Here is a 27563-nt window from a genome sequence, read left to right on the forward strand (position 1 = left end):
CCTTCTAACATAACCACATTTTACAATTACTAACCTATAATACATTTTATATACAAGTAATAAATTATTACAAATTATACACAAACTGAGACTTTATAGTAAACGTAAATATACATACATTAAATTCTTAATAAAGAGATCAATAAAAGGAAAAATTATAATACAGTATATGAATAATGAATGATAATTAGTGATAAAATGATATTTACAATTGATAAGCGAAATCTTACTTTAAATCTACCAACAACTCTTAAAAAAACATCATTTAGTTTTCAAACATGGCACCGTTTGTTATAATAACTATTACGTATAATTTTAAAACAGCTTACCAAATTCCAATTTGATTTCCTCTGCATATACAACTAATAATAAAATCATAAATTATATTAATAATAGAAATCCAATGAAAACTCAAAAAAATGGTAGTAAATATAATTTGAAAGGACAGGGAGTATATAGCCTGAAATGAAGATTGTGAATTACGATATATTGGTATGACTAATCAATCAATCATGTTTAATTAGAACTGAGGATCATATTTACTGTATAAAAAAGAAATATAAAGACCGTTCAAATTTTACTAAACATATATTGGAAAATAAGCATAATTATGATCCGAATAAATTTATGGAAGTATTGGATTATCTAATTATTAACACTTTTAATCTCGAAAAATTCCATATCTACAGTAATAACAAATTAATAAATTAACAAGTTAAGTTCGATGATGATATTTTCTATAAGCAGGTAATAAACAATAATAAGTTTGGCTAAACTGATTCCACAATTTACAGAGCACATAACAATTGAGAAACTATTACAATACGGATATAGTGACTTAGATTTAAAACTTCTAACTTTTGATGAATTTTAACAAAATGTCAATCGGTTGTTTAAATTATATATTTATATATATATATATATATATATAGATTATAGTTTTATACATGTTAGTCATAATTATCCTCTTGAAGATGACAGAATATAATATAAATTAATATATAATAAAAACTTCATTGTCCTTAATAGTTCTTTTTTTTATTGATGTTATTTTACGAGAGATATTATGTGATAAATTCCCAGGTTTTCTATTGTATTATTACTTCTAATTTGATCCAGTATTATAAAAATGTTCATGCATGTGAAAAAACACCAATTTTTATTATAAAATCTTTTTCAGTCTTCCACAACATCAAATGTATCAATCATTTCTTTTATAGCTACCATAGTGCCAGTAATTAATCCAGTTATACCAAATAATAATATTGGAATATTTTTCCATAATCTCCAATAGTAAGAACCTAATCCTGGTGATTTACTATAAATTAGTACTTCTAAAATCGGTGGAAGAATTAGACCCACTATACTTAAACTTAGCGCACCAATCAATGTTAAAAATGGCCCTAGATTTGGAAATATTGCAGCAATAATTACTGAAACAATATAAATAAAAAATTGCATTATTAAAATTGTTATATAACATATTTAATACAGTTTTTGTAAATTAAGTTACAGTAGTTGAAAAATATCATTAAAATATTGTGAATCATCTTGTCCTTTTTGTAATATGAATCTAATAAATTGTGCAGTATTTCTGAAATCTGTCTCTAGGCACATTGTGTAAGTTCTTATGATTAATTTAAAAAAAATATTTTTATTGCTTTTAGTAGTGCCTTTTTTTTGTTTACTGATAAGAAATAATTTTGGCATAATTACAATTCATGGCATTAATGCTATGAGTTGTAACATCACAAGACTGAGAAAATCTCTAGATGGCATTAATAACTTTTTATGTCTGATTTTCATTGCATGGAAGGTATTTATGTTCAGTATTGAAGTAAGTTATTTATTTATTTATAGTATTTTAAGATTATGATCATTCCATTGCTATTTATTTAAAAGAATGTGCTCAGTATGCTTATGCATTTTTTTTTTGGACAGCAGTTTAAGAAGTATGTTGATTTACTTTCTATGTGCAGTCCTTATATTTCTGTAAATTCTCATTTTGATTTGGTATCAGTTTCCATCGTTTTTCGGTAGTCTGCATTTATTTTCTTATTTTAATACAACAGTTCAGCTCAAAGACATTCCATAGTATATAGCTAACTATATCTAGTTGTTTCTTTGAAAAATATAATATCTATAATCTGTTCCCTCCTAACAATGAATAAATGTATTGCTGAAGGAGAGAAAGCCTAAAGCAGTTAACTCCTCTATATTACATTTTTATTCTTGCTGGCATACAAAGTATTTATAAATATTCGAGATTGCTGGAAATAATTCTGCACTTCAAAATGGAGAAATTATATCCAATGAACATAGAAAATGTTTTGTTTTATTGTCTATGTGCTTTCTCAAAAAAAAAAAGAAACTTCTCATGTAGGTAAAATATTACAGTTAAATTTGGTGTTACTCATGTTTTGCTTCTATCTTAAATAAATAATATTCCAAAAATAAGAATACTTTTTTAAAATTGCACCTATATGAATTTTAAGCTTTAAGAATTTTAGCATTGAAAACTTTAAATGACAACCATTTTGAAGAGTTTTTAAATACTTTTTTCTTATTTTCGTTATACTGTGTAAAGGTTATATAAAAAATTTGAATTCTATATTGTATCTACACAGACAAAAAAGTATATTTGATTTATGTTTATGAGGCATTTTTTTTTAAGTTTATAGAACTTTTTCCTAAAGTTTGTTATATCTTTTGACAACATCTTGTAATGCTTTAGAAAAAAAACCTTTTTTTAACTATTTTCATGCCTACAATAAACATTCATGCCTACAATAAATATTTGTATTGCTAATTTTTATGTTTTTTTAGACTTCATTAATTTTTTTTTTTTTAGATTAATTCTTATTATTTTATCTCAGTTTCACTTGTGGTATGATATAGTTGTAAAGAATTAACATTAAAATTCAGCCTGTACAACATACAAACAAATTTCTTTATTATTGTTACATATCTGGAAAAATGTACATTTACTGTTCACAAATATTGCTTCAGTGTTGCTGTAAGATGAAAACAAAAAAAAAAATTAAATGTAAGCAAGTGAGTGCATCATGGTAAATGTTTCATGCTACCAAAAAAAAAAAAAGTAAAGAAACTTTGCCAATGCACAGAGAATCAATTTCATAAAGCCTGTTGTGAAAACTAATAGATCACTAAATAGTAAACCTCCCAACAATATAACCTTATAAGCAACCAAAGTTACCCTTTAGTTATACAGGATGTTATTCCCTGCCACATTCCATTCCATGTTGTGAATCCATTAGTTGGCAAGAAGATATAATTTTCTTGTTACCCAGATCCATTAATTTTTTATATCCTGTGGTTTATTCATAATAAAATGAGGTATGTTTTTATTTTTCATCAATCCAGGTTGGGTAATGCATTACTTTAACCTAGAGTTTATTAATTATTTGTCTAATGTTTTCATTTAATAAATCAAAAAGATATTACTTATGTTTAAAAGTATAGATAAAATCTTTTAAGGAAGTAATTTGGGAGAGAGAATGTAATATGGCAGCTTGAAAATGGTTTATGAACGTTTTATCATTATCATTTTCTAAGAGATCGTGAACTGTCTAAAATTTGTGACATGATCTGAAAATAACTTAGATTAATAAGATTAAAAATAACTTTGGATTAATAAGTAATATTATTTTTATTACCTGTAATTATAAGAATTGTAATCCTCTTAAAATAATAATGTAATAACTTTGTTTCTTTATTATTTTGAGCTCCAAAAAGAATAGTCATTGCCAAGAAAAAAAGAAGAGAGAATGAAAACAGCACACCGACAGATATTATGAGTTTCAGTCCTTGCCCCAACCTTAAAAAAATAATATTCTCATAAACAGTCTTATTATTTACACTATTTTAAAATGTCTTAATGCGATAAGTAGTTGACTGATGTGAACAGACATCCATGATGAAGGTGGGATGATGGATGATGGGATGATTGTGTCCTTCATCCATGATGAAGGACACAAGTCTGTTGCTACTGTATGCCTGGTTGAACGTGTTGATGATTTTGTCCATGACAAACTGAGGTTTATGATGAGTGAACTTTCTGCAGAAATTTCAAGATATTCTCTATACACAATTGTGACTAAAGACCTAGAATTTAGATTGTCCAGAAACTGTGTAGACATTGGGTCCCAAAAATGTTGAGTAACGATCAAAAAACGCAGCAAATGGCGTCAGCCTTAATGTTTCTCATGCCTTACAATAATGAAGGGGAAGGGTTTTTAAAGTCTTTCGTTACTGACAATGAGACTTGGATCCAGTATGACAAGCCAGAAACCGAAAAACAGTCTTAAGTAGTGGATGCACACTAGCAATGGCTAGCTTTTTGGGACCATAAAGCTGTCTTTTTGGGACCATAAAGCTGTCTTTTTGATGAATTTTATGGAGCAGAGGACAACAACAACAAAGGAAGTTTATTGTGCATATTTATATCACCTCTGCAGAGCGATCCAGAGCAAACAAAGGCCTGCTGTCATGTAGCGTGGTTTTGATCCATGACTGCACTGTGTCAACGTGATGCAAGGACCTTCTCAAACAATCCAAGTGGGAAGTGTTCAACCATCCACTGTATAGTATAGTTCAGGCCTAGCAACTAGCAATTTTCACCTCTTTCGAAAATTAAAGGCATGGTTAGGCGGACAACACTTTTCCACCAATGAAGAACTTCAGGATGCTGTCAAGACGTATCTTACCTGGTGGCAAACTTCTTTGAAGAGGGAATTGAAAAGCTGGTGTCATAATACGACAAATGCCTCAGTATTTTTTGGAAAGTATGTAGAAAAATAAGTTAGATACTACTCAACTTTTAATAATGAAATCATTTTGTTAAGTCAATGTGTCTTTTTTTTTTTATAGCTCATTTAATGCTGAAAAAAAACAGCCCTTGTATGTGTGTATACTGCAGAATTTTTTGGTTATTGTCTAAATAGCAAATAGGCACATTTCTAAGCCTAAGTAAGAGAAGGAATGATTTTTTTCTGTATACTTTTCATTCACTTTTGTCTTTGACCAGTTTATCATAGGGAGTTAGTGAAGTAAGCTACATTACCCCAACAATTGCTAATTGTTGCTAACTTTCTCATGTTATTGACTTCTGAAATATTTTCCACTCTAGTGCAGACTAAAAAGTGTATAGATTAATATTTCTTAAATATCAGAGGGTCAAAATGTGAAACAAGTTGTGATTCAGTAAAATAAATCAAGAGTTTGGGGCAGAGCTGGTAGCATGAGCAGGTGTTTTGATATTAAACACCAAAAAAAGGAACATAAATAAAAGAAGGGTAAAGGAAGAAAAATGTTAGTTGAAAGAGAGGAAGAAAGAAATGCAGAGAAAAATGATCTAATGCAGCAGTCCTATTTACTGTGGAGCATGATATATATATATACTTTATCATGCTGCACTGTGCCAAACTCAGTATTATTGTGGACAGGTGACAATGACAACTTGCATTTTGAGTAATAGGTCTCTGCCAACCTACCCCACAGGCACCACAAAGCACTGCTCTGGCATGAATGTGCAGTTCAATAAAGATGCATTGTTTTTCCTTTATGTGTTTATAGAATTATCGATAGAGTGTTGGGGTTTATCCATTTATTTATGCAAATAAATGTACGTGTCCAGTTTTGAGATTTGCATCAAGAGATTTATGTTTACTGTGTTTTATTTTTTTATATGTTTATTGTTTTTGCCTTCAAATTACAGTATGTTTGCAGTTTTTTGCTTGATATGACTGTATGTTAAAAGGCAGCTGTGTGCATGAGATGTGTAAATCAACCAAACAGATTTTTTCATTTATGCAAGTTTTTTTCCGCTTTAATTTGTTCTTGTAAATAAATATGAAGAGAAGATCAAGTCAAAATAACACTGTAGATTTGTATTTTAAGAATAAGCAAATCGTTGCTGAGGAGAAAATGAAAATACCAACAAAGAAATGGAAAATAGAAAATTACGATAAAGTAAGCTCATGTGATAATTTTATTAGTAGTGGAGTATGAATAGATATTGCGAATTTTGTAGAAAAAAATAGCTTAAGTGGATGGTAATCCAAATGAACTAATAGATAAACTTTTGATGCCACTACCTAATTTCCAGTTTTCAATTAACAAAAAACTCCACAATTTACAATTTAAATACACTTTGGTCAAGGAATTTGACCGGCTTGTTTATTCCCCAAGATTGGATGAAACATTAACTGTGTTTTCTTCACTCTTCATTGAGTCAAAAATTGACGGTATGGGTGATCAAAAAGTAGGTGCTTTTGGGTGACAAAAAATAGGTAATTGAGCTAAATAGTCCAAACAACTATAGAAAAAGAATACAGGCTTTTGAAATGTGGTGTTACTAGAGGACATTGAAAATTAGTAGGTTAAAAAAATATTAAATGTTAGATCTTGAACAGAAGAGTAAGAGTGACACAATCAAAACAAGAGAATATTTGTGACAGAATTTTCTAAAATGAAAAACTATATTGTAGGCCATGTATAAAAACATTCAGGTTTAGTTAATTTATTCATAGATGAATGCGTATTAGATGAAAACTGTAAATTAAGGAAAAGATCAGAATTTGCAAATAGAATGGAAAATAACATCAAACCAGTCTAATGACAACCGCAATAAAACTATACCTTAAAGGGGACGTTATTTTATGGTGAGAATTTGCTTTTCTTGTTTGAAAATTGTGGAGTCAATGTTTCAGCTATTCAGCATGGTAGCAGTCACATTTTAGTGCATGTATTCTAGTTTACTATTAAATTTGTAATAAAAATGATTTATTAAGTTCAAAATCTCACATCATAAAGAATTCATTTAACTCATTAGCATATTTCTCATGGTTGTATGATCATCTGAGGATTTAATAAGAGTAAAAATATGTTACATGTAATAAAAAAATTAATACTTACTAAAATACATGTGCTTAATTAACATTAAAATGTATAACAATTTTCTGTGTAACAGAAAACATCTTTTGATGTGTATATATTATAACATCAAAAATATTTATTTCAATGAATGGCATTTTAATGTGAAACTTTTTTTATAAGAACACTGGTGGCTCAAAACCAGCTGAAATGTGTTATACAATATGATTTTAATGTGCATTATAAGTATAAAAAAAAATCAAGGTTACACTATATACTGTTACATTCGCCACCAAAGTAGTGGCGACGATTACTACCCAACGTAAGTTGCATCATGTTCATGCTACTAGGAAATAACTAATCATAATGTGCCGTTTCAGACAACAATAGTATAGCAGTGATGTGTGGGCTGATCATCCAAGCTCACAGTTACATGGCAGCTGCTGTACATTACTTTTTAATTACTTTCAAGCCATAAGATAATATTTTTACTTACAATTCATCTGTTGGAAGATTAAATGTTATATTTGCTTTGGTATTTGATCCATATTTTAAATAACCAAAAAATCCTGTTAGAATATATAATGAGATTATTATAAATGATCCTATATTTAATACTCCTGGACAACCAAGGAAGTGTTGAGGGTTTTTCATATTATTTTCAAGTGGCATAACCTGGATAGTAAAAAAAATTAAATAAATTAATAAAATTACTCATTGTAAATTATTTTTTTACTGCATAGATTTTCTTCCAAGTTCTAATTCCCATTCATCTCTACGATGATTTATTTATCTATTGTGATTAAAAAATAAGCATATTTTATAATTTTTCTATGCATTTATATATGAACACTTTTCCAAAAAAATAAGCCATTATCAAACAAATAAAGTAGCACCATTACAAAACCAGGAACAAATTATTTTCATCTAATTTCTCAATACTTTGGCACACAAGATAGGACCATAGTAGGTATTTACTATCATTTTTAAAATATCTTATTACCTAATCAACCTAACTTAAAATATTTTCTACTCTCTTTTCTTTACATTTATGAAATATATTTAGCCATTAATTTTATACGATACTACGCCTAGCCAGGTAACTCCACTTCCTGAACCACGTACTGTTTTCAGTACTATTATGCTTGTGAGAATAATACTGATAAATGACAACTAAAGCTTGTTCAGTTTATAAAAACTATCAGTGTATTGTAATTTTTTCAGAGCAACAGTATAGTCAGCACAGAAGTTGAAACTTTGAATGATCTGAGTATGTGAGCTTCAGAATAATAGGTCCCCCATCTTAAAAATAGTAGTTGTAGCCAATTACCTGTCACTCATACAGGTAAAAAAGTATTTTACATTGTTTTTAGTGTTACCCATCTAATAACAGAAGGAGATTACTGAAATTTTTATCGTTATTTTTTTACGTAATTTAATCAGGTGATTGGAGGCAGGTGCAGCCAATGTCATATCACATCACACACACAGTGGCTGTGTTGGTTGAATCACCATGCTGTACACCATTTAAAGCAGCTTTTTTCAATATCTAAAAGAGATATTGAAAAAGATAAAGAACTTTTTTGTAAAAAATTTAATTCTAAATACTATAAGTTGTCTCAAACTTTAATCTGATTAATGGTTTGGCCATAGTAAAGTTGATTATCAGCAAAGAACATTATTTGGTTGTTACCACAAGCCATTAAAACAGCCACTATCTTCTCAATAGTCCTACGATCTTTCCTAGTATAAAAACTATGTTCATGAAAAATTTCAGCCCAATCAGTTGATTAATTTTTGTGTGAAAGTATAAGACTCAGAAAAAACTAGTAAATTAATATATATATATGTAAAATGAAAATTGAAAATAAGCATGGTTTTATTTTTTTTTTTACAAAGAGCCATCAACTCTGTTCTCCTTTTGATACCATTTTGTGCTAGATCCGCATTGTCATTGATTTTTTGAAATCAATGAATGATTTTGTGCAAAAACATTGATTTTTTGAATTCTTTAAGCTATCACATGTTTTGAAACAATGCAAGGTCTGAAAATATTTCTTCAATAAATAATAAAACTGAATAGCATTAATACAATAATTTTTTAATAATTAATTTTTGTAAAAAAAGTTTATAATTTGGATATAAAATAGAAAGAAAACTAACATATAAAAGAATCAAAAAATAGAGAACTGAAATTATTTTCAGTTTGGGGAAACAATTTTTTGAAATGTTGACAGAATTTATGAATTGCTTGGATGATTATAAATTACATTATACAGCGTAAAAATATAAAAAAGGTGACAGAGAGAGAGAGAGAGAAACATTTTACTAGGTAAGCTTATTTTTAAATAGCGTTTTACTTTTCAAAAGAAATTAGTATAGAAGATTGTGAAATAAACTTGATGAAATAAACTCTTTTGTATTAATCGGGTAACACTAATAAAATATTTTACCATGATAGTAGACTACAGAATTTTTCATTTTGCATATTACACTGTCATTTTTTGGTTTGATTATTATTAAATACATTTTATTGGTATTTTCAAATAGTATGTATTAATTATATTACATATAATAAATTTTTTTTAGACATCTTATTACCATATTTCTTTAAAAATGTTTGAATTACAGAATGTATTTATATTATGAAACAATAACAAGTTATAATTTATTAACTTGTCTACTCAACAAAATAAAAAATTGTATTTATTACAATAATTTTGATTGTTGATGATATACAATTATCTTAACTAATTCTGATATAATTAATTATCTATTTAAGGTAAAAGCAACTTTCATCATTCTGTATAGTACTTCTCTCTCTGGCATAACATTAATCGGATAGCAGTGGTACTTCATGTAGATGGATGGTATCCTTTGTTATGTTTCATTTGTTAAAACATTAAAGATAAATAAAATAGATGAAATTATTAATATTCAAAAACATTTAAAATCTACAAAAAAAAAATTAAATTCTGTAAAAAAATTAAAAGTGATCATTGTTAAGGTGTATACACAGTGTTAATAAGAACCTAGAACCATAAACAAGAACCAAAATACATGCTAACCTCAACATTAGACTTAAAGCCAATAATTGGCAATAATAGTAACCACATAATTCAGCATGAATGTTGTGTTAACATATACTTCAATGTACAATTTAAAATAACATATTGTTTAAGCTTGATCAATATCATGGTTAACTATATAAATTGTTAAATGTTCTACCTTATTATAAGTTTGCTTTCAGATTAGTAAATTGTAATAAATGGTTTATTTATTATATTACGCTATAATATGAAATTCTTAAACTACAACTACATTGCAATTATTGATTGATTGTTAGTGTGTTTTTTTATTGTTCCAGAATATTATTAGTGTTGCTTTACATGGAATATAAATAACATTTCCTGATTGTAATAACTGTGAATAATACTACATATAGTTGCTATAGAAGATTATTTTCTAATTAGAAAAACAGAACATCATATAGCCACACACCTCTCATGCTAGACAGTTTTATTGTAGCTATAACCCAGTGATTATTTATTTATGATAATAAAAAAGATTCATAAGTTTACTTACCACACCAATTCCTTCTAAAGCAAATATTGTTGTACCAAAAAATGTTGGTAGTTTTTCCCATGAAGAGAATGAGGGTCTTTCACTTGTGGAAGGTAAGTCACTGAATATATAAAAATATGTAACGGCAAGTCCAATAAAAAATAAAACATTTGATATCATTGATACTGGTGTTAATCGTTTTAAATTTCTTATCAGATTCAAACAAATCAGAGGTGGAAGTAATACTAATATGTAGAAACGTAAATCCCAGCTTTCCCCCGTATAATGTTCTGTAACCTTTATTAAAAAGAAAAAATTAATACTAATATTTTATTTATTACTTTAATAGTAGTTCATAAATTTCTTAAAATTATTATTTTGAACCAACAGGAATTAAATAAATATATATAATTATTGTTACAAACAATATAACTCATAATTTTTTTTATCTCAAGTACAGATCCAATAAAAATGAGATAAAGTAGAATAAAAATAGATTCATTATTGAAACTAAATTTATTAAAAAATGTAAGTTGGAACTGTAAAAAATATAATTGTGAAATATATTAATAATAAGTAAAAAATTTCATTATTACTAGAAAAATGTAAGTATACTAAACTACATCAATAAACTTGAGCCGAGAAAACTAGATTAAAATGTTTTAAGATTTCATCTATCATATACTTTTTGGTCTAGTGAGTAAATACAGACTACAATATTATTAAACCATGTAATAATCATCATTATACATTATTATTTATTTCATTTTCTCTAATTATCTTAACATATTATGATTATAGAACTACAGACAGCAACAATCATACACATGGTTGTTTTATACGATATTCATACGTCCAAATTAGCACACAGATATGAGAGGAGCTTGACCTTGCCCAACCATTTAAATAAATATATCATGCAGGATAAAGCATAGAAAATTATAGAGAAAAAGATAAACACATGAGAAAAGTTTTTGAAGCTGTTGTGCACTTATTATTTATAAATGTAAATAATATTGTAAAGCAAAAAAGTAATATATTAGAAATACCTATGTAAATAGAAAATAAAAATCTTGTAAATTTATGTAAACAGAAATATGTGTAATTACCATGCACGGAATTGTAATTCACACTGTGCAACTATCACTACATGATAGTTACACATGAATATTATTATTATATATGTGTGTTCATATGTGCATGTGTAGTGTTGAACATATATACAAAAAGGATTTCAAAATTAATATTCAGATATATTTGTAAGAAATATTTTCCTTTTAATCTGCATTGATTTCAATTAAAATTTCAGCCCCTAGATATACTAACCCTGAACTCGTATGTCAAACCTGTGAAAGGTAGTTCTGGAACTGACAATATTAAAAACAATTAATTCAGATCACATTTAATTTCATCACAAGATGATATCCTTATGCCACTATAATCATGGACTTTGAATATAGAAGCAGGAATATGAATTTTAAACCAAAAGCAATACATACATACTAATGCATGTAAAATACTTAATGTACAAGAACATATGGCTTAGCTGCAGTAAGGCAGATATTGTGGTTTAAAATGATTAAAATTATCAGAAATAAATTAATTTAAAAGGTCAATTATTAACTGACTGCTTTGATATTATAGATAGTGTGTGTTTATTGTGTCAGTTAGTTATGAAAGTTTTTTTAAATATTTTATTCATAGAATTGAACTTTTTGATTAATTAAAAAATGTGTTATCAAATAATTCTTAATGTTAAGTAAAATACACACAAGATAGTACAAAAAGATTAAAATGCAAAATGTCATATGACCTTTTAATATTTTAATAAACAATTTTACACACATTAATATTAAGTAATTGTACAAATATGGTGTCACACGTAAAAGATTAATATTAATATTTTTGAATTAAAAAGTTATTAAAAGATTTTATTTAATACTTTTATTCTTTTAAACATGTGTGATTATTTTGAAGTATTTTGATATTAATATATTTGTAATAATTCTGTTATTTCTTTATATTAATATTTTACATGTATTATTTTTAAATTTACTGTCATACATAATTTTCTCTTTTTAAAGGAGAGAAAAATTCTTTGATTTTTTTTCATTTAATTAATTTTTGTAGAAAGAATAATTTTATTATGTACCGACCTGTTTTAGATTTCTTGAAACCATTATTACATAAGCTGAACAGCATCCAAGCAATTCCGTTACAAGTGATGCATCAACAATAATTCTGTTAAAAAAAAATCAGTTTTTTTAGCTACTGCTTTTAAGTGATGATTCTAATTCTATAGAAAGTTAGATTATTTTTATGTATTAGCTTTTCTTTAGCAAATATTTATTTTCAGTCAGCTTTGCAGTCGCATAACTTCTAAGAAATAACACTTTCTTATTATCATCTACTTCTTACCAATTTTTCAAAAAAAGATAATAGAACCAATCTTAGCTAATATAAAAAATACAACACCAAATTTTATGATCATAGATTAAGCTTCTGAGGTATAAATAATATAAATGCAAACATAAATGCCTGTACATACAAAATTTAACTTATATCTTCATGTTTGTAGATTTAAAGGTTCTCAAAATGCTGAGACATTCTAAAATTCAGGAAAGACTTCCCTGATCAAACTTGCTGTTTTGATCAATAGCTTGGTTAGACTTCCTCAAATAATACTAACACAGCTAAGAATATAAAAATAGAATATTAAAAAAATTATTGTTATCAAGTATAATTTTACCTACCCTGCTAATTTTGAATATTTTTTAAATGAAGGTGGACCTTCTTGGAAAGCTAATTCAGCTATTTGTTTAAATCCAACTGATGGAATCATTTTTCTTTGGCATAGTATATGTCCACATTTAACCTGTTATCCAACATAAATATAAAGTAATATTAAATAATGAAATTTATTTACTTTATTTATATTAATTAACTATGTATGTTTTGATATTTTTTTTATAAAATTTATGAGAGAAGTAAACATTTAAGTGATGTAGTAATTATTACTTATATAACATGTTTTTGTAATTATGTTACAATTAGATGTAAAATGAACAAGTTATGATTTAAAAACAGCTACCAGCAAACTACTTACTTACCCTTGGATTTGGTTCTGACTTCAAAAAATGCTAATTTAAAGAATCCAAAAGAATTATTTTTATACTGTGTTGAACATTTTTTTTTCAAGTCAGTTTTATTAATATTTAGTTTTATTCATCTTTAATCTTTATTCATTGTGATGGTAAACATATAAAAAATGTTACTCATATGAAAATAACAGTTTATATTAATCACCGGGTTTTTCTACCTCTGTATTAGAGACATAGTTTTTGTTTGCATCATTATAAGTGAGGGTTTTTTGGTACAAAATGCATATTACAGCTTGCTCTAACTTTTAACAAATTCACCCACCACTAGTGAATAATATATTATTTCCTTTTTTTATGTAGCATAGTGATTTTTTTGTCATAGAAGATTAATTCACAATATAAATTTCAAGCTTGTGCGTAGAAATGTGGAAAATTTTTTAGCATATGAAGAATCTTAAGTTTGACACTGTTCAAACCCTAGAATCTCCAGATTGAAGTCTGAGATACTATCATCATCACATCAAGTTGACATTTTTCTATGCAGCACTTCATAAATCGAATAAATTAAATGATTTCATTATTCTGTAAATATCATCTACTTAGTCTGTTGTAGTTGTATTTTATGTTTAAATATGTATATTTAAGGATACCTTTAAATTATTCTAAATAAACTTACAAAAACATGTGTACAGTAAGTTGTGATAAATCCAACTATTAATGAAGCTATTAGACCAAACCACAATCCTGCATTTTGAAATGCCATTGGCATTGCTAATATCCCTGATCCAAGGCTTCCTTTAAGTAGATGAATTAAAGCTTCATGATCTCTGTTTAAAAAAAAAATAATAATAATAAGTAATTAAAATACCATAATAATTATCCACTTAACTAAATATATATGATATAATGTATAGTGTAATTAAAATTTGTAAATTGAGATAGCAGTTACAATTAAAGCTGGGCCTGCTTAGAGTTATCCCTTAGATCCATGGTTCAAGAGTACCATCACCTTGGGAGCGCCAAAAAGATTTTGGGCATGATATGAATTTTTTTTTAAAAGCTATTTCATGAAATTTCATATTTTAGTATCTATCATACACAATATTTCTAGAGAAATATTATTTGCCATGATGTTTATTACATAAACTTCTTTCAAAAAATTCAGAACCCATAGTCTAGAGTGAAAATAAACATAAGATCTACCAAGCAGTAGCAAATAGCATATTACTTTTGAGAGGTCAGCTTGATCCTTGATGAAATATTACATGCTGGTTAATTTAATAATTTTTAACAAATTGACTGCCATGCAATGTAAATAAAAACATCTCTATTCAGGCAGCCAGGTTTGTCTTTTAAATCAATGATTTACCTTTATATCACTTTTTTATATATGTTTCCCCTTTTTGTAAAAGGGAGACAGCTGTGTATAAAAAATAGCCTACAGGAATGATTTTTTATCACAGGCCAAATAATTCTGTTACAAGTTAGACAACAAAATGTGATTTAATAACACAAAATTTTCCTGATAGAAAATGATAGTTTAACTAATGTAAAAACATTAAATAATTATACCAATGTTTGTTATACACAAAACCTAAATTTTGATCGTGTCTGTAAGGGGCCTTTAAGATATTGGATGTTATTGCAGTATTTTCTAAATTAGTTCATCTATTTTAAATTAAAGTTAAGTTCTTGCTTTGTTAATGATTATTCTTATTTTTTATATATAATTTGTATGAAGTTTGGAGAATTATAAAAGAGTAAAGAATTAAATTTTTAAAGGTTAATATAAACAATTGATGGCCTTCAGCAGTGTAAGAACTACGTATATTGTTTGGAGATTTTAAAATTTTATTCTATATTCACAATTATATGTATATAAATACACCTTAATTACAGTTTGACTGTTCATCTTGCCTAGCCTTAAGCTGGCCATCCCTGAAATAATGATTTTAATTAAACCTAACAGAAATATAGTATAATGATATCTTGTTGGTTTTAAAATTAAATTTTAATTTAGCAACTTTAATATAAGCATTTTTTTATATATATATATACATCTTTTTCAGAATTGTTTAACTTTTATTTTCTCAACTTTTTTTACAAAAGAACTGATGCAGAAGCTACCTTCAATATAAGATAAGAATATCTCCAAAAATTGTTGACTTCTCAAATGGATTCATTAATTTCAATAATATTATCAAATAAAAAGCAGTAATATAATAAAATGTTCAACATATCTACATCTATATTTGTAAACAATTTATTTAGGTTATTACTTAGTTGGATTTTCCACTTCTCGATGTTGAAATGGGTTGTATAAATGTCTCTCTGTTAATGTTATTGATTCCATTGTAAAAAATGTCTTTGTATTTACCATGTTTTCCGGTTGTTTAGCATACCTAGTCAAAAAAACAATTAAATTACAAAACTTTTTAATATTTATTATTGATACATTTCTTAAACAATATAATTAAATTACTTGGTTTGAACATATATTATTATTCATTGTAATTATGTATAAAGAGATATTTTTCATTAGCTGTTCCTTTTTTTGTTTTCATTTTACTTTCTTTTTTTTAACCTGCGTTATTCAAACTTTTCCTAGAAGCAGAGAAGTATTACGATTTTGTGTTGACATTTACTCATTTTTTTGTGTAATTTACGAGTTGATCAGATAACTGCCATAGTTATTAGCTGCTAATAAACAGCAACAGCATGCAAGGAGACAGCAAATGATGTTTAATGTTTTTAACCTATGGAAACTGCATTATTAAAGATGACTTCAATCATTAGCATTTCATCCTTACTTCATACCCTGTGATTATGAGGACATTATGTCTGTGGTATTTCAGTTATAAATCACATTATAATAGTTACAGTTTACAATCTAACTCAAGATAAATAAATAATAACTTATCTGTCTCTTTTTCTCATCTTTCCAATATAATAGAAATGCTATCAGTAATTAATTCTCCAGCAATAAATTCTTTTTGAAAATAACGATGTGCTTAAGTTGATATCCTGACAACATAAAGGAATGTAACCTTAACTTTTCTGATTAGAATGAACAGCTCTTAACTCTCTGATTTATTAGTTTATGATGTGAGTACCATCCAAAGATAACTCCTTGAGTTAAGTAATAAAAACTTACTTTATAATTCTGTTTTGGTTCTTTGTGTTACTGTCAATAACTCAATTTAATGTATAAAAAATGGATAATATTTATTTATTAGCTTGATTATTTTTTATTTTTTTACTTTATGTACAATACATACCACAATAAAAAACTCGTTATAAGAACTGAAAATACTTAGAATGACACATTTTATATACATATTTTTTTATTTGAATTAATTACATTTTTTGAAGTTGTTTTGGCCAACTCTAACCTAATGATTTATCAAACATTCATTGAACCCAATGGTTTAAGCACATTAGTAATGCAATTATTTAAATGAAGCAAGAGTAATGCTGTTGTGGGGCTGTACTTTAGGAGCATGTTTTATCTTTTTGATTTCATATGTACTAATAAATTGTAATTTTGATGAAAAATGTTTAAGTTGTATGATGAGTTCACTTTAAAATTTGAAACTAAAACTGATTTGTTAATATAATAGAACCTGTAGTATTTAAAATCTGTTCAATCTGACCTTAAGCCATTAAAAAAAAATAACTAAAATAAATATTCACTTCCAGCTCGTATTTCCTTGAAAAACATAATATTAAACTTTAAACCAGTATGTATCCCGTTGTTTAAAACATTTTAGAATTTTGTTTCAGAATGACAATCAGGAATGCTATTTGTTTATTTATTATGCATCCTCTTGGCTCTTGCATCACAATCCTCTTTAGTGGAATTTTTAGCTTGAAGAATAAATAGAAGTTACAGAGAGTGATATTGCATATTTAACTGAATCATTTTTGAATAGTCTAAAATGTGTGTTGGGCCAGGGTCTTTATATAGTTTCCTTTGATTTTCATAGAAAATCACCATCATATTAGCATCTCAAAGGCAATATAGAAGTTCCTGTTAGCAATATTTATTAACTCTTAAAACAGTTGAAAAACAATAAACTGTATAAAATTCTATAAATTCAGTATATTATTAAGAAATATAGTCAATTGCCCTTGTGCCACCTTCAGTAACTGTCAATGTGAGTCACTGAAGATGGTTTAAGAGCAACTAAAAATACTTTAAAATAGATTATTAAAATGTTGCATTTATCAAATTTTGTTCAGTTTGTTGTTTTGAAAGTTATTTTTTTAAAATAATTTTCATAAGAAAAGCAAATTTATTAATCATTTGATTTTTAGATAGTATTCGTATACACAATCCACATCAGTAAGAGGAGCTATTTGTATTGTTTTAATTATTCTTTTTCTTTCTTTTATCTGTCTTGCTTTATTTGATCTAGGAGAAATGGATTTCTTCTATGATGACTTACTTGAGTTATAGATCACATTGATGTAACCAATTTTCATTAACCAATTTAAAATTTTCTTACGGTCTTAAGAAAATTTTAAGTATTGTTGTTGATATCCAATATCACATCAAAATTTTGATGTGAGGCTTTTAAAGCTCTTTGTTAACAACTGCTTGGGTTCAAGCTTTTTAGCCACACTGCACATCTCCAAATCATCCTTAAAATTAAATCTAAACTTTCACTAATATAAATGTCACCTTGTCATCATTCCTTGGCTGGTTAAGATTTTTCTAATGATCATTCATGATAAAATTTCAAACTTATTTCTGTAATTTCAACATTTTTTCTAGTTACTGGTCTATCAGAATGTTTGTTATTTTTGATTAAGTTTAGTGATATTTTAAGTAGTTATACCGTTCTTTTATTTGTATAATCATGGTGATTATACAAATGATTATCTCAATGATAGCATATTAACAAATTCTTAATGAATCGTTTAATTTTGCTTATCAATAGTATTGTTAAGAATCTTATGGAAAATATTTAAACCATTACTACCAAAAACTTGGTTGATCTTGGAATAAAGTTGGCCATTAAGTTAGTATAAAAAATATAGAATGTTCTTAGACTTACATATCTGAACAAGTATTAACTTAAAATATAGATTCATAAATAAATAATTTGTTTTTAAAATAAGAAGTAAATATGGCTTACTCACCTTGTATTCATCACCTGTGTATTGATTGCATTATTTATTTCATCTTTTGATATCACTGGAATTTTATGTTTCTGTAAATATATTTCAGATTATTATAGGTTTTTTTAATTTTAAAAAAAATATGGTCCATAAGATTAAAAAAGTAAAACATTACTTATAAAAATACTAATAAAGTTATTTAAAATAATGTTATTTAAAATACTAATAAAAGACTTTCATTTAACAGAAACAATTTCTACATTAATTATTGCTTTGTAGATGAATTTTTAAATAATACAAAATTTTTAAAATCCTGATTTTTCTGCATGTTAATCAACTCGTACTTATATATGCTCAAAATAATTTTCAATAGTGCCTTCCCAGTTGTAAATTATTTGTGGTAATTTTTTTAATTTAATGTCTTTGCCTTAGTGTATATTTAAATAATTCACTTTAACTTTAATTCCATCAATTTTTTATCTTATAATTTATGTTTTTATGTTTATAATTCATCTTACATTAGTGTGATATGTGTGATATATATATATATATAATGTATTATTATATATCAATCAAAATTATATATTTATTTACTGCTAAATAATAAGAAAAATTCTTTATTCAAGGAATAATATCTCATGTTTCATGATAGATTTACAGATAAAGTTTTTTAAGGTCCATAAATTTACAGTTTAAAAATAATTTTTTATTTATGAATTAATTAGTTAAACAAAAGATCTATTTACTTTGTGTTTGTCTGTAACTTTTAACTATTTTAAAATGAGTATAAACTTGTTTCCTTAGTTTGAGTAAAACAGAAAGTATGATAACAACTTTGTAATTTTTCTGTTGCGAAATTTAACTGTTCATCTTAATTTGTTTCATTTAACAATACTGTTACAGTAAAAGAATATTATTATACTGCAAAACTCAAAAAAAAAATATATATATATTGTTTTGTCTGTTAAAACAAAACAAGACAAGACTACACAAAAACAATTCACAGTTAATTATTTGGACTGAAAGTCAGTCCAAATTTACGTTCAGTTATCATTACTTAACTTAGATTACCTTTGATCTTTTATCGTTGGTGTTAAGGCCAGTGATGAAAGGTCAATTTGTAAAGTGATTTTGAATGATAACAACACTTATACAGTTTACTCAAGATAAACCCTAGTGAATATTTAGGGAAGTTGTTTATTGTACAACTAAAGATTAATGTTTTTTCACCAATTCTATTTATTTATTTTATTAATGGATATAATTTTTCTTAAGTTTTATATAAAGGAAAATTATCATAAGAATAAATAAAATAGCTTGTAAATGAATAAATATTTGAATAAAATTATCAATTGTTTTTAGTGAGAACAGCAATATCAGTTACTGAAGATAGCTATAAAAGGTACTGAAATTGTCTTGACAATAACTACTGTAACAACAGTTTATTAATACTTAATAGATTTAGCTTGGATTTCCATAAAAATATTGGTAGTTTTACATAGTTTTCATTATCAGTTATCATTGATAAAAACAATGTAAATAACTAATTGTTATTGCATATAAAAGTTAGTGTGTGTAAGCAAGATTGATCAATATTTAATTAAAGGGGCTGAGAAATTAATTCTATGACACATTGAAATCACCTAGTTTGACCAGGATTCTAACCTAAGAACCTTGTGAGACAATCCATTAATTTGATTTTTTGGCACAAATAGATGTTAAAAATTGTATTCACAAAACTTAAAATGAGCAAGCAAATCAAATATTTTTATCCATCACTTTGACAAAATCAAATTGCATGCAAGCTAAAATTGAGAAAACAAGATACAAATGGCATGGTATACGCTACAAAATTTCCATTCTATATTCCTTGCATGAATTTCAAGCTTATGTGATGAACTAATTGTAAAAAAAGTCATATTTTATGCCTGGGAGAACTATTTTATTATCAGCTCCCAACTCCAAGAAAAATAATAACACTATTATCTCCAATTTTCCTTTGTTTAATTTAATTTTTAAAGGTGCTTAATGACGTTTGACTTGAGAAAGTATTTTCAAGTGATAAAATTAAAAAGGGATGCTAAAACCAAAACTGCTGAAGACTTGTAACTTGGATATTTCTGTTAGGCTTTATATATATATATATATACATATATAGGTTTTGAAATTCTAGTTTGCATCCCCTTTATTTCCTTAGAGATGATTGAAAAGAAATCCTTGTTAGCTAAAGCCAAGTTTCCAGCAGTTTTGGTTTTAGCATCCCTTTTTAATTTTATATATATATATATATATATATATATAGTTAAAATTGAGATGAACATAAAAATTTCTAGGTATTTACTATGACAATATTTATTCTGCAGTTTATAAATTTCACTTAAAAGTACTGTCATAAGAGTTAAATAATGTTAATTAAAGTTACATTCCCTAATCTCCATGTATCTTTTGAATCTGTAACAGAAGCATGGTCTAGGGTTTGAATCCCAGTCAGGCATGGCATTTTCACACGCTACTTGTTGTTCTTCTCATCCTCTGAAGCAATACCTAACAGTGGTCCGAGAAGTTATAAAATTAAAAATAAAAATAGAAGCATGAAATTAGCTGAATGGTAATTACAGCATTCAATAAAAATACTATCTGGGGTTTCGCTTTAAACCATTACTAAAAGGTAAAAACTGAATTAAGAATGGACTTCATATATTATGAAATTCACTGTGACAGAAACTAAACCTCAGCTCTGAAAATAATATATTTTTGGGGTGGTCAAAATCACACTCATAGATGAAACAGAATAAGCACAGGTAATCTGAATTTAAATATGCTGGATACTTCTAACAAGTTATTAGAAACTAAAACTTTGAAATAAAAGGTATTTCAGAATTTCTCTTTAAATTGTTAAGCAAGTGAAACTGAATAAGAGTATTTCATAATTACAATTTACAATCATAAGTGCTGGAAACATTTAATTAAAAAATTATGTAATGGAGAAGAAAACATTAAATTTTTAACTGAAAAGGGCAAAGATACAAGATAAAATATTAAAAATTTAGTTAATTAAAATTTACTCTCATGAAGGATGTGTTTTTTTATATGAAACAAAACACTAAATTACATTTTTGTAAAAATCTTTATATAAGGTAACCAATTCCACTGCATATTCATTATATTCAACAATCTATTGTGTAATATAATGATTTAGTGATTTGATGTTTACATTTTGAATAAGTAACAATAATTTTAAATAATAATATTTTCCAGTGTTTTTTGTATATATAATTCATTTGAAAGAAATTATAAGCAAATAGGCTTATTCATTAATTACGCTCTTTAATGTTTTCTATACTCAAGTTTGATGCATTTACAAATAATAACTTGATAATCACCTTACTTATGTAGTAATTGTTGTTAAAACTAGTTTTGTTTCTCTTTTCACAGACTATTGGCGTTCTCTTGTCATAAATTGTATAGATTTCCTACTGTTTATGGTCATAATGATGTAATGTTTTTTCTGCTATTTTTTTGTATTTGATCCTTGAGTTATTTGCTGGGTTATGTATATGTTTTTGCAGATATATTTGCATAAGATTATTGGATTTGTTGTATAGTTATGGTGTTTGAAATGTAGTATTCAGAAATTTTATTTTAAATAATGTAAATATATATATATATATATATTTTTTTTTTAAATTTATTAATGTAAGTCACCCAGTACAAAATATAGAGACAAGACATATGTTACCTTAATTATATCTTGATAGTAGTTTCAAGGGAAAGTGCATCTTCAGTCATAACTGAATTCACAATAATTTCATTTACAATAAACCAACCATGGTGTGTGCAGTAAACCACATACATGGTTTATTGCACACACCGTGTGTGATTTATTTTAGCAATATAGCATATTGTTAATTTTTTAATATATTTATTTAATGTGCAATTTAATAAAATGAATTCAATCATGACTGAGAATACAGGATCCTGTGAAAGTACTATCATGATAAAATTAAGGTACACACATACACACACAACAAAGGATTTGCCTGAAATCAGACAAATATAATTAAAGCAGCAGAAATAATGGTGTATCACCAAGACCACAAATAATAGAGGAATGTTGATTTTGATATATCCAAAGACAAAGAAAACCAGTAGTCTGAGAGGAGATGTTCTGTAAGAAGGAGAAATGAAAGTAGACTCAACTATATATATAATAATTTAGAAGTAAAACAAAAATCCCCATAATAATTTTATCATTATCATTTGGACACCTTTTATGTAAAATATACTTGAAATATACAATTCATCTATGTAATAATTTTATTTATACGTAACTAAAAATGTATTTTATATTTGAAAAACCAAACCAAAATTACTTAAAATTAAATTTTTATTTTCTGTTTTATTTATATCATAATGTTTTACAGTTACTCTTGTGAGCTTTGTAACATTATAAAGTAATCGTTTTGAATAGTCTTCACAGCTAACCATCTCAGCTACACTGGTAATTTCATTTAGTTTCATTTACTGTGGTTTTTTTTTTACTTTTATTAATGATTTACTGTTGGGATAGAAAAATGAGAAAAAAGTAATAATTATAGTTAGTTTAGAATAATAAGGCATATTATTATAAGAAAACATAAATAAATATGGTTAAAAAAAGAATAATAAAACAAGACTGTAGCAAACCTCTTGTACTGCTTCATTTAAGTAGTTTTCTTGTAGCGGTACTTTTACTGATGTATTTTCATTATTTTTTTCTTGTAGTAATGCACAATTTTCAGTTTTTAATTCCATGTTATTATTTATTTTCTTATTTAAATAATTATAAACTACAATTAAAATAATTTAAGACAAATGATGTGATTTATTTTTAATCCATTAGTTTATTTTTATTTTATGAAATATCTTGAATGAAAAATCTAAATAACTAATAGTATAGCATACTTATATGACATAAATTGTGTTTTTAATCATGAATGGTATATATACTGAAATTTTTTTTTTCAAAAATCACATGATTTTATTTTTCTCTTTTATTTGCATTAATGATTAGTTATTGTTATCAGATTTAATATTTTAAGAACACCAATGGTATTAAAATGTTTATTAATGATTAATTAATGTGCTTTTTATAATTCTTATATAAATATGGAAGTCATATGATTTGATTTAAAGATAATTGTTCCAATTTTGTTTTTATATGGCTTTTTTTGTATGGAATTAATTGTCTCATTCTTTTATTGTAGAAATAAATGGATTTTCCCTAAAATAATTTAAAAATAATATCAATTTGTTATTTTTATTGAATTCTTTGTCATTTTATTATTATTAGGTTTTTTAATTCTTTATAAGACTCTTTTATTGAGTTATATAGAACATTTTGTAGATTAACATATTTTGGTTAGTCTTGTCAGTTTTCACACGGTTCAAAATTCATTCACTAATTTTTTTTTTTTTTAAATAATTTATTAATTAAAAGAAATAATAGGAGAGGGTAGGTGTAAGTCTGGCATCAGCCTATAGTTGTAAAAATGAATTAATAAATACCTAAAAGTAAAAAAAAATAGATTTTTTATTATAATATTTTCTGCTACAGTGTGCATTCCATGAAGAATAAATAGGATCCCCTCTTAATCTTAGGAAAAACTTTATTATCTTTAAAAGCCTGGAAGAACTTAAAGAGTGCTTCTTTAGGTAACCAGAAGCTTTGTTTAGTTAATATCTTAAGTCCATTTAAAGTAATCAGTATACTGTATCTTACATACAAATTTAACATTACATACAAGAAGATTTACATTTTTCTTTTTCTTTCCCTTCCTAGTTATTCGGTTATGTAATACTATATAATTCTTTTGGTTTGCAATACTATAATTATTTTTTCTATTGTTGATACCCTATTCCTCCATTACCTTTTTAACTTTCATACTGCTACCTATAATATATGTATTAACTTCATTCAGCCGCATTTTTGTCTCTTCTCATTGCCTCGCAATTCAAAAGTTTCAACATTGTTCTCTCTTCCCTCAAGTCATAATAATACTGTCTCAGAATAATACTTGATAATTGATTAATTCTTAACATATCTATGATAACAGTAACCTTCTATATTATCATCTATTACATTCCTGTTTCTAAGTCCTAAATCTATTACATTAAAATTTATAATAATTCCAAAGAAGTTATCATATTGTCTAACAATTTATATGGAAATACATAAAATCATTATATCCCAGAATTGATTAAAATTTAAGGGTATCTTTAAGCAGATTAATTTTTTTTTACATTTCAGTTTTTTTGAGGTATTCATACTACATAATCATACATTAGAGTAGAATTACTATAAGAATAATAAACTTCAACTTAAGATTCAACAAAACAATTGTATAAATATATGGTATTTAAAAGAAAAATGTATATAAAACAAAGACTGAAAATTTTTTACTTGGCTAACTATTATCAGAATGAAAAACAAGAAATCTAATACTGGGTTAAGTAAATGTTGCTATGAGTTTATATTTTACAGAAGTATATAAATTATCTTAAAGATTAGGTGCCGATTGCTGGAATAAAAAAACATAATTATTACCAGGTTTCAGGACAGATTTTTTTTTGTCTTTTAAATAAAGTTACATGCCTGATCACAAATTTTTGGCATAAAATGCTAAAAATACGAGTATTATTTTATACCATCTTTAGCAAATCCGATCAGATATGCTAAATAATACAGTATACTCTTTTCATACTTATCAGTTTCAAAGATGTTGGTTCCTAAGACATGTCAAATGTTGAAACATCAAACTGACGTACTTTTCTTATCAATATTTGTTGGATAATTATTTTTATATTAAAATACATGTAGTTTTTTCCTAAGGCATTATCTTATCAGGCCATTAGCTTGTATTATTTAATCATACAACTGTATTTCCATGTTCACATATTCACATGGAAACACATGTGTATTTACATTTGCATGTGAGTGGATATACTTCTGCCCACATTTATTCTATTACACAACTGATAAAACACATTCATTATGAAATTTATGATAAAGTTGTTACATAAGGTATAAAGGACCTTATACAATATCGTTAATAAAAGCTCTACGACCTAAAACTAACTAAAATCTTACTGCATAAGGTGTAAGTGTCTTACCCAAAGTTAGACAACATAAACAAATAAATATAGTCAAGTTGATCACAGATTTAGAAACCTAAAACAAAAACCAAACTAATAAATTTATTACTGCATAAGGTGTAAAGAGTCTTATCCAGTTTTGGACAACCATGCAACTTAACATAAGTATCATAGACAAATAAATCGCACAATAAAAATTAAAACTGAATAAGATGCAAAGGCCTTAGGTAGTGTGAGACAATAGAAAACAAATGTTTAAAAAAAAAACATATAAGATGTATGTGTATAGAACCCTTCTTCTTTTGATCCCCCCTAGACCCTGGACCCTGGATTGGGTCGACTCCTAAGCCTGAAATAAATAAATAAAAAGTATAAAACATTTTAAAATTGACTGTATGCAGTCTGTTAACCCAGATTTATGTGAGAATTCTCACATAACCCATATTATGTGCACAAGATTCTCTTGTAAGAGAAAAACCTTTTCACTTTTTCGAGGTCCTCTGCAATATTACTTTTCCTGTTCAGCTTTGATTTCATGTCAATATAGATTTGATAGCCTTCAATTAGATCTTTTACTGTTAATGGATTATTGCAATTGGTGAATAAAGGTTGGACTCCTTCTATTACGAGATTTGAAGAGATTTGGTTTTTAAGCTAATTTAGTAATGTATTCCTGAGATAAATAAATCAGAAGAAACAAGCATATATCTTCAAATTGATGTACTATATATTTTTTTTTTTTTTTATATAAGCTGGCTTTTAATTTAAAAACAGAAGTACAAACTTCAAAGTATATTGATTGGCTGATACCAATTTGAAATTTAAACTTTCTGTAATAATTCACTGAACCAAATTTTACAATAAAATGTTTTTTAAAATTTAATTCAAATTATCGTTGATTGCCCCTATGACCACCCACAGTAATTGGTGTTAACTGTTTTCTCAATGGCAACAGCTGAAGTTTTTTCAATAATCTTTTTTTTTAATTAGGCAGACACTCAATAAGAATGAGATCAAAAGAATAGGTGTCAATTAATTATAATTGCAATGTGTTTTTGTATATTTTATATTGTTTAACTTTTATATGATGTAGTCCTTTTTATTTTGTGTATAGAATATGACGACTATTGTTAATGTTGGTGGACATTTAATCTCTGTTAATGAGGTGGCTAGCAAATGTTAACTGTTTATTACTGTGGAGGATAACAATAATGTACTAAATGAACAATTCAAATCACACAATTTTAAACTATATTATTGATATTTCTGCTTATATATCAATCGTATTCTTAATATATCTACCTAAGAAACCACCTGTTGACACCAATATGAAAACAACGGCACTAGTTACTGAAGATGATTGCAATTATTACTGAAAAACTAATTTTTTTTTAATATAATTTGATTCAGTTTGTCATTGTATGAAAGTTACATTTTTTTATTAATATCATCACTGACTGATACACAAAAAAAATCACAGCAAAAATTCTGCAAGTTTTTTCATGATATATCAGTAACTTTGATTAGGAGCCTGTAGACAAGAGCATCCTTTTTTTGAAGTGATTGTATCTATAGCTTATTACATCTCTGGATTTCTAGCAGTATATGTTGTTAATTAGAACCCAGTAACAAAAGATTTTTGTTATTATAATGGTGAAAAACATTTTTTATAATGTTATGGATTTTTTCCATATTATAGAAATTAAAATAAACAAAATTTATTTATAAAAGTAATTTTATTAGTTT

The 27563-nt window shown here is 26.2% G+C and overlaps 1 protein-coding gene across 2 annotated transcripts; it reads right to left on the minus strand.

Moving 5' to 3' along the window:
• Positions 1-27: 27 nt before the first annotated feature.
• On the minus strand, positions 28-23619 carry LOC142329036 (proton-coupled amino acid transporter-like protein pathetic). 2 transcript variants are annotated; one of them, XM_075373292.1, is made up of 10 exons: positions 23370-23619; positions 18705-18775; positions 15839-15961; positions 14236-14386; positions 13212-13333; positions 12615-12699; positions 10480-10755; positions 7391-7569; positions 3678-3838; positions 28-1433 (listed from the first exon to the last, which is right to left on the minus strand). In XM_075373292.1, exons 1-10 carry the CDS (start codon positions 23475-23477, stop codon positions 1177-1179), a joined length of 1533 nt encoding a protein of 510 aa, XP_075229407.1. In that variant the 5' UTR covers positions 23478-23619; the 3' UTR covers positions 28-1176. The 2 variants fall into 2 exon arrangements, with proteins under 2 accessions (XP_075229407.1, XP_075229408.1); XM_075373293.1 differs by lacking the exon at positions 23370-23619 and adding an exon at positions 19430-19546.
• Positions 23620-27563: the final 3944 nt, after the last annotated feature.

This window comes from Lycorma delicatula, chromosome 8 (genome assembly GCF_047948215.1).
Source record: "Lycorma delicatula isolate Av1 chromosome 8, ASM4794821v1, whole genome shotgun sequence".
Lineage (NCBI taxonomy): Eukaryota > Metazoa > Arthropoda > Insecta > Hemiptera > Fulgoridae > Lycorma > Lycorma delicatula.